General features: G+C 45.3%; 1 protein-coding gene across 6 annotated transcripts in view; it reads left to right on the top strand.

Annotated features, from left to right (window-relative positions):
• The first annotated feature begins 812 nt into the window (after positions 1-812).
• The window catches only part of MORC4 (MORC family CW-type zinc finger 4), a 118,160-nt gene continuing 110,103 nt past the window's right edge, over positions 813-8,869 (top strand). For 5 of the 6 annotated variants that reach the window (XM_037821620.1, XM_037821618.1, XM_037821619.1 and 2 more), the window contains exons 1-2: positions 813-1,170; positions 1,288-1,360. In XM_037821620.1, the coding sequence (XP_037677548.1) occupies positions 1,069-1,170; positions 1,288-1,360 (175 nt within the window). In that variant the 5' untranslated portion in view covers positions 813-1,068. The remainder of the gene's footprint in view (positions 1,171-1,287; positions 1,361-8,869) is intronic. The other variant, XM_037821621.1, reaches the window with a different exon arrangement.

Below are 8,869 nucleotides of genomic sequence, written 5' to 3'. Positions count from 1 at the left end.
AATGTATGTTTATGGTACAAAAATAAAAAAATGCATATAAGCTATTTTTTAAAAAGGAAACTATCCTAATTCCAGACCCAGAGAAATCATCTTGGTATATCATTTAGCTTTTTTCATTGTCTATGTATGCATGCATGCATATGTAAATATATGCCTATACATACATATACATGCATATGTGTGTGGACCTGATTTTCCAATAAAAAAGCTACCACACATTATAAAAAATGTTGTAACCTCTTGTTTCCTTTTTTCCCTCATTAATATTATTCCACATGGATAAATACTCATCTACAAACACGAACTTTAAGAACTGAACAATATTTCGTTTTATGGATACTCCAAAATTTAACCAATCCCTTATTTTGGGGTATTTAAGTGGATTCCAAGATCTCCTTTTATAATCCGCACCATTGGAGATGGTTTGCCAATTGCCCACTAGCAAGTTCTGGGTGCTTCTGGAGGCATTAGACAGCGTAATCAGAATGCTTTCCCACCACGCGAACCTGCAATCTTCCCAGATAGCAAAAACTATAGTCTTTAGAAGTTGAAAGGCTTGTCTCATCCTGTCTGTTAGTCATGCAGCCTAGCTGGGACTCGGTTCCAGAAATCCCTACACCCTCCCCCTCCCCTTGCCTCATTCCAGCCCCTCCCCACGTGCCCGCCCCCTTGTCACCCCCCCCCCCTTACCACCACTCCCTCCCCTGCGCTTTCCCGCTCGGCGGTCTGACCTATGGAAACGCCAAGAATTAATTAGGGGCGGGGATCAAGGAGCGGCTGTCAGGAGGTCGCCATATTCCTGTACGGCTCCAAGGCAGCCCAGGCAGTCGGTGGGTCGAGAGAGGTGCTGACAGGGCGGAGCCGCCCCCTCGGCTCAGCCGACCTCACCCCTCCCGCACGGGACAGGTGGTAGAGCGCGGTCCGCCTCTACCAGCTGCGAGTGGGAGTGAGGGAGGGCCAGTTCGGGACGGCCGCCGCCAGCTGCGAGTGGGAGTGAACGAGGGCTAGTCCGGGACGCCCAGGCGAGGAGTCCGGCGGCAGCAAACGGGTATCGTGGCGGCCAAAAAAATGCTCCTGTATCGAGGGGCCCCCGCGGGCCCTGGCGCGCCGGGCTATGGGCTGGCCCGGCCGGGCGGCGGCCCGCAGGCCTTTGGGATCCGCCTGAGCACGGTAGGTCTGGGGGCCGAGGGGCGGACGCGCGCGCGGGCCCCGGGACCGCGGGAGGCGCACGGGGAGGGCCCAGCGGGCCGAGGCCTCACACGGGACGGGACCTTCTCTCGCCCCCAGATGAGCCCCCGCTACCTACAGAGCAACTCCAGCAGCCACACGCGACCCTTCAGTGCCATCGCGGAGCTGCTAGGTGAGTGGCGAGGGGGTCCGGCCGCGAGCGCCCGAGGCAGCGGTGCCAACGTGGTGCGGCGGGCGCCGGAGGAAAGTGCGGAGCGTTGCGGGCGGGGGCGGGGGCGTCGGCGTCGGGACCCGCACTCCCGCCAGGGACGAGGTTCCGCGAACAAAGCTAAGGAAACAAGGTGTGTCCCAAGAGTTAGGAGTCTCGTGTGGTTTTCCTCTCTGGCTTGTGATGTTCCGGGCACTTTAGGATAGCTTAGTTAATAATCAAAAGGCGATGCATAAAAATATCGGGCCCCGAGGCAGCTGGGCTTCCCGGGGACTGGCGGCCCACGGAGGGCGCCAAGCTGGAAAACGGACGTTGTAGAGGGGCAAGGGTTCTGGGGAAAGGTCTGGAAAATGGAGTTCTTTAACTTTGGGAACGAGAAAGTCTGGGAATGATGGGACATCTCTTAAGAGATGACACGAGTGCATTTGGCTCCCTGCAACTGCGGAGGGCTGGGTCCATGGTCCACGAGCGCCCTCACACCGCTGGAATGAATACTGAGCACTTAACCTCTCAATCCGCCGGTGTTTTGCTTTTAAAGTGCTTTTAGTTGATGCCTTGAAGCCAAGTGCACCAGCTTTTGCAGTAGTGTGCTAAACGCTGTGTGGGAAGCAAAGAAGAAAAGCAATCCTAGACAAGATGCCGCATAGTACAGAGTACATTATAAATGCTTCGAAAATTGAAAGAAGGGACAGATATCTATGGGGCAAGGTAGGACAGAAAAAATCTTGAAAATGGTTTCAAAGTTCCCAGCGTGAGCCCCAGTCCCTACTTAGCAATCTCTGTGGTTATGCCATGAGAGTTGTCATGGGCAAGAAGTCAGTGGGCAGCAGCAGGAGATGGTCAGGAGAGGTATTTGGAAGAGTGATAGAGAATTTTGATGATTAGTTTGACAGTAACACGAAATGCATAACAGTATGTATGACTGTGACTTAGAAGGTACAGGAAAAAAAATGGTGGCATTAACACGTTTTAAATTCTAGAGAGCAGGGACTTTGTCTTTAAAGTTTTGCACTATGCCTTGAGTGAAATATGCTCGTAACTTAAAAGTCAAGTGTATGCAGGCCAGGACATAGTAACAGTTTAAACAGTGGGAGGTCAGAGACAGAATATGTTGTTCCCTCAGAGTTACATGTACAAAACCACATGCACCTATGCTGTATTTTGCATACTGTACTTTAAAAGGTTTTCAATTTGTAATTTTGAATATATGTGATTTTAGTCTTAATCACTAATGTAAATAACCTGAGCCTGGCCAAAGATGTCTAATATAACTCTGAGTATGTATGTGTATTACATACATATATACATATATACACATGCATCATGCATGCACACAGATTTTAAAACTAAATCACAATTATTTGTGATAATATTAATAATAGGAAAAATGGAGAGTAAAATGTTACCTGGTAATCCAAAGCTTTCATTTTAGGTTTTCCCTCAATAATTTTCTCCTCCATTTATGCATTAGTTCTCTAGTGAAACCTTGATTCAGTAAATATTTATTGAGTACCCACTGTGTGCAAGGCCACAATGATAGGTACAAAAATGAATATTGCACAGAGTCACTCTTACATTAGGGGAGATAAAACATGTACAGAAGGTTTATGCTTTATATAACAAAGTAGAAAGTGATACTCAGCAAAGATATACCCATCAAGTGCTGTGGGAGTTCAGAGAAAGGAGGGATGACTTCCAGTTTATTGGGAAGAGGAGGGTTAGGAAAGGCTTTGTAGAGGAGGTGACATTTGAGCTGAGTTTTGAAGGATTGGGACATGTGGATATGGGTGTGAGGGGGGAGGGCATTCCAGGCAAAAGAAACAACTGCATGAACAAAGGCATGAAGAATACTGAGTAGTTCAGTTTAATTACAGCATGGAGTTCACAAACTGGAAAAAAACTGTAGGTACTTAGAGAACTTACAGAGAACTTTCACAAATACCTTTTTAACTTTTACCTTTTGAGGTAAATGATATTGGTGGTATTGTTATTATTATTATTATTATTCTCATCCTGCAAATAAGGAAACAGCAGCTCAAAGAATTTAATTGACTTTTCCAAAGTTACGTATTTAGTAAGTGGCAGAGCTAGAACTCTCAAACACAAGTCCTTTTACTCCAAGTACCCAATGAGAAATGAGACGGGAAAGGTAGGCTGGGACCAGGATGTGACTGGGAAGCCTTGGGTATTTGGACGTTTAGTGTGAAGTTTTCTGAGCAGGGGAATAACCTGATTAGAGCTGTGCTTTAGGAAGGTTAATCTTGCAGCATTGAATAAAATGGATTGGAAAAGAGTAAGACACAGCTTTGAAAGGCTGCTGCAGTAATCCAGATGAGAGGGTATCAAGTCCATAAGCTAAGAGAATGACAATGGGAATAGAAAAAGCAAGATGTGAGAGAGCCTAAGGATATATAGGGCAAGGGAGAATGAGGGATTAAAAATGACTTCTGAATTTCAAACTTGAAGGTCACTTGAATGTTGATACTATATGAGATATATATATTAATATAGAGAGAAAACATGAAAGAATGGGCTTGTGACAGAAGGTGATGAACTTACATTTAGACAAGAATACTTTTAGATATTTGCCAGGATGTCCATAGGGCAATGGCTTGGCCCTGGTAACCTTGCAGGTATCCACAGAGGCCATCCTCAGGGAACAAGAGAAAGAGAGGAGGCTTGTGATCCTCCAGGAACAAGAAAGGATGGGAAACCTATGAAGTGCTACCTCAAAGCCCTCTCCACTCACCTCCCTGATTCTCCTGGGAGGCTGTCATAAGACCGTTTATCATTGCCTCCAAGGTTCTGATGAGGCATGAGGCTTCGGTTACAATGCCTTTTTAGAAGACGGGTTGGGGTGGGCCAGGTTAGGAGATAAGATAGATTCCCCAGGAGTTGGTACCTCATTCTCTTTTCTAAGTTGGGGGCGAGGGATAGGTGCTCCCACTAAGAGTCCTCCCACTAAGAGATTGCACAGGCTGGGTTAGAGAGGTAAGACTCTTAGGAATATGGTAACACATGTGATTGTGTGGGCTGTGTTAAGGGATAAAAACGCCCCAGGATCTGGTAGTGCAGCTCTCACCTAAGTGGTGGGCAAGGGGAGAGGACTACCAATCCTCCTACTTGTCCAACCTGTTCATGGACTGTGTGGCCTGGGTTAGGGGATAAGGTAGATTCTCTGGGATCTAATAGCATGGATTACATGTTGCTAAACTTTTGGAAGGTTAAGCAGCAAGAGGTACGATTGAAACCAGCCACCACATTGGTGCCTTGTTACTTATAATAAGTTCATTTGTCAAGGCTGAGTAAAATGCCACTTAAAACCGAAAGTAAATGCAAAACTGTACTTACCGGTGCTGGCCCCTGATCATTCTCTCCAGGCTGTTCCAGCTGACCTGGACCTCTTGTCTTGTTCCCCTCCCCCTCCCCCGTACCCCCTGAACTTCCAGCCAAGGAGATAAAATGTCTGTAGCTGTTCCTGGCAGCTACCTTGTAACTCCTTAAGTGCCTGTGTTAAATACTCTTTGGTCTGTGTTCCTGTTAAAAAGCACCTAGTAAAGTTTGGGTAAAACTTGCAGTGGAGAGGGAAAAAGTTAAAGTGGTCTTGTGAGTGAGAGGCCTGCGAACTGATTCATTGAGTGCACTGTTGTAAAAACATGTAATTGGAATTAATGTTTTTTATGTGTTTGAATTGTGAATGTTCATAAAGTGTTAGAAAAAAATCCTCTATGTCCAAAGTTTTCAGTGTAGAGATGATGTCCTGTTGGTTGACAGGTTAAAGGTATGTGTCTCAATGGCCTAGGCAGCCTGCCAGCAGGAGTGTTTAAGTCCCAACACAATCCAGGATCTGCTGGCCAAGTAGCATTTCTTAAAACAATATAGGTAGCTTCACAATGCTGAATCTCTCTAGCAGTTAAAGAAAAAAAAGTGCTGCCTCTTACAAAGTAAAAATACTCTGTATGTCCAATAAAGCCACCACTCATGCCAAACTTGTAACTTCTGCCAAAAGTTGGCCCACTTGTCTTACAGTAAAGAGGCTACATTACATGGGGGCTTTACCCCTACCTGGTCCTAAAAGATTGACTATTTCAGATCTGTTAACCCCCTTCTGGGGCAACTGGTGATGTCTCACTGCTGTTAGGAATTTTTTAGGTTACAATATTGCCGTTTCAGTCCCATTGCTGTGGGCAGTCTTATCAATAACTCTGGCAAGGATCATTGTGGTCCTTGACATTGATCTGTCTTGTGTTATTTGATGAACATTCCAAGTGCTTGTAACTTGATACTGTTAACTGTAATGTAAAAATTGATGTTTTGGGAGGCGGGGCAAGATGGCAGACTGGTGAGCTGTATGTTTTAGTTACTCCTCCAGGAAAGGAGGTAGAAAGCCAGGAACTGCGTGGACTGGACACCACAGAGCAATCTGACTTTGGGCATACTTCATACAACACTCATGAAAACGTGGAACTGCTGAGATCAGCGAAATCTGTAAGTTTTTGCGGCCAGGGGACCCGTGCCCCTCCCTGCCAGGCTCAGTCCCGGGGGAGGAGGGGCTGTCAGCTCCGGGAAGGAGAAGGGAGAACTGCAGTGGCAGCCCTTATCGGAAACTCATTCTGCTGATCCAAACGCCAACCATAGATAGACGGAGACCAGACACCAGAGAATCTGAGAGCAGCCAGCCCAGCAGAGAGGAGACAGGCATAGAAAAAAAACAACACGAAAAACTCCAAAATAAAAGCGGAGGATTTTTGGAGTTCTGGTGAGCGTGGAAGGGGGAAGGGCAGAGCTCAGGCGGGCCCTGAGGCGCATATGCAAATCCCGAAGAAAAGCTGATCTCTCTGCCCTGTGGACCTTTCCTTAATGGCCCTGGTTGCTTTGTCTCTTAGCATTTCAATAACCCATTAGATCTCTGAGGAGGGCCCTTTTTTTTTTTTTTTTTTTTTTAATCCTTTTTTCTTTTTCTAAAACAATTACTCTAAGAAGCCCAATACAGAAAGCTTCAAAGACCTGCAAATTGGGCAGGTCAAGTCAAGAGCAGAACTAGGAGAGCTCTGAGACAAAACGCAATAATCCAGTGGCTGAGAAAATTCACTAAACACCACAACTTCCCAAGAAAAGGGGAGTGTCCGCTCACAGCCATCATCCTGGTGGACAGGAAACACTCCTGCCCATCGCCAGCCCCATAGCCCAGAACTGCCCCAGACAATCCAGTGTGACGGAAGTGCTTCAGATAACAGGCACACACCACAAAACTGGGCGTGGACATTAGCCTTCCCTGAAACCTCAGCTGATTGTCCCAGAGTTGGGAAGGTAGAGCAGTGTGAATTAACAAAGCCCCATTCAGCCATCATTTCAGCAGACTGGGAGCCTCCCTACACCGCCCAGCAGCCCAGAACTGCCCTGGGGGGACGGCACTCACCTGTGACATAGCACAGTCATCCCTCAACAGAGGACCAGGGGGTGCACGGCCTGGAAGAGGGGCCCACTTGCAAGTCTCAGGAGCCATACACCAATACCAAGGACTTGTGGGTCAGTGGCAGAGACAAACTGTGGCAGGACTGAACTGAAGGATTAGACTATTGCAGCAGCCTTAAAACTCTAGGATCACCAGGGAGATTTGATTGTTAGAGCCACCCCCCATCCCTGACTGCCCAGAAACACACCCCATATACAGGGCAGGCAACACCAACTACACACGCAAGCTTGGTACACCAATTGGACCCCACAAGACTCACTCCCCCACTCACCAAAAAGGCTAAGCAGGGGAGAACTAGCTTGTGGAGAACAGGTGGCTCGTGGACGCCACCTGCTGGTTAGTTAGAGAAAGTGTACTCCACGAAGCTGTAGATCTGATAAATTAGAGATAAGGACTTCAATTGGTCTACAAATCCTAAAAGAACCCTATCAAGTTCAGCAAATGCCACGAGGCCAAAAACAACAGAAAATTATAAAACATATGAAAAAACCAGACGATATGGATAACCCAAGCCCAAGCACCCAAATCAAAATACCAGAAGAGACACAGCACCTAGAGCAGCTACTCAAAGAACTAAAGATGAACAATGAGACCATAGTACGGGAGACAAAGGAAATCAAGAAGACCCTAGAAGAGCATAAAGAAGACATTGCAAGACTAAATAAAAAAATGGATGATCTTATGGAAATTAAAGAAACTGTTGACCAAATTAAAAAGATTCTGGACACTCATATTACAAGACTAGAGGAAGCTGAACAACGAATCAGTGACCTCGAAGATGACAGAATGGAAAATGAAAGCATAAAAGAAAGAATGGGGAAAAAAATTGAAGAAATCAAAATGGACCTCAGGGATATGATAGATAATATGAAACATCCAAATATAAGACTCATTGGTGTCCCAGAAGGGGAAGAAAAGGGTAAAGGTCTAGGAAGAGTATTCAAAGAAATTGTTGGGGAAAACTTCCCAAATCTTCTAAACAACATAAATACACAAATCATAAATGCTCAGCGAACCCCAAATAGAATAAATCCAAATAAACCCACTCCGAGACATATACTGATCACACTGTCAAACACAGAAGAGAAGGAGCAAGTTCTGAAAGCAGCAAGAGAAAAGCAATTCACCACATACAAAGGAAACAGCATAAGACTAAGTAGTGACTACTCAGCAGCCACCATGGAGGCAAGAAGGCAGTGGCACGATATATTTAAAATTCTGAGTGAGAAAAATTTCCAGCCAAGAATACTTTATCCAGCAAAGCTCTCCTTCAAATTTGAGGGAGAGCTTAAATTTTTCACAGACAAACAAATGCTGAGAGAATTTGCTAACAAGAGACCTGCCCTACTGGAGATACTCAAGGGAGCCCTACAGACAGAGAAACAAAGAAAGGACAGAGAGACTTGGAGAAAGGTTCAGTACTAAAGAGATTCGGTATGGGTACAATAAAGGATATTAATAGAGGGGAAAAATATGACAAACATAAACCAAAGGATAAGATGGCTGATTCAAGAAATGCCTTCACGGTTATAACGTTGAATGTAAATGGATTAAACTCCCCAATTAAAAGATATAGATTCGCAGAATGGATCAAAAAAAATGAACCATCAATATGTTGCATACAAGAGACTCATCTTAGACACAGGGACACAAAGAAACTGAAAGTGAAAGGATGGAAAAAAATATTTCATGCAAGCTACAGCCAAAAGAAAGCAGGTGTAGCAATATTAATCTCAGATAAAATAGACTTCAAATGCAGGGATGTTTTGAGAGACAAAGAAGGCCACTACATACTAATAAATGGGGCAATTCAGCAAGAAGAAATAACAATCGTAAATGTCTATGCACCCAATCAAGGTGCCACAAAATACATGAGAGAAACACTGGCAAAACTAAAGGAAGCAATTGATGTTTCCACAATAATTGTGGGAGACTTCAACACATCACTCTCTCCTATAGATAGATCAACCAGACAGAAGACCAATAAGGAAATTGAA

Source organism: Choloepus didactylus, chromosome X (genome assembly GCF_015220235.1).
Source record: "Choloepus didactylus isolate mChoDid1 chromosome X, mChoDid1.pri, whole genome shotgun sequence".
In the NCBI taxonomy this organism is placed as follows: Eukaryota; Metazoa; Chordata; class Mammalia; order Pilosa; family Megalonychidae; genus Choloepus; species Choloepus didactylus.
This window is presented reverse-complemented; position numbering and strand designations above follow the sequence as displayed.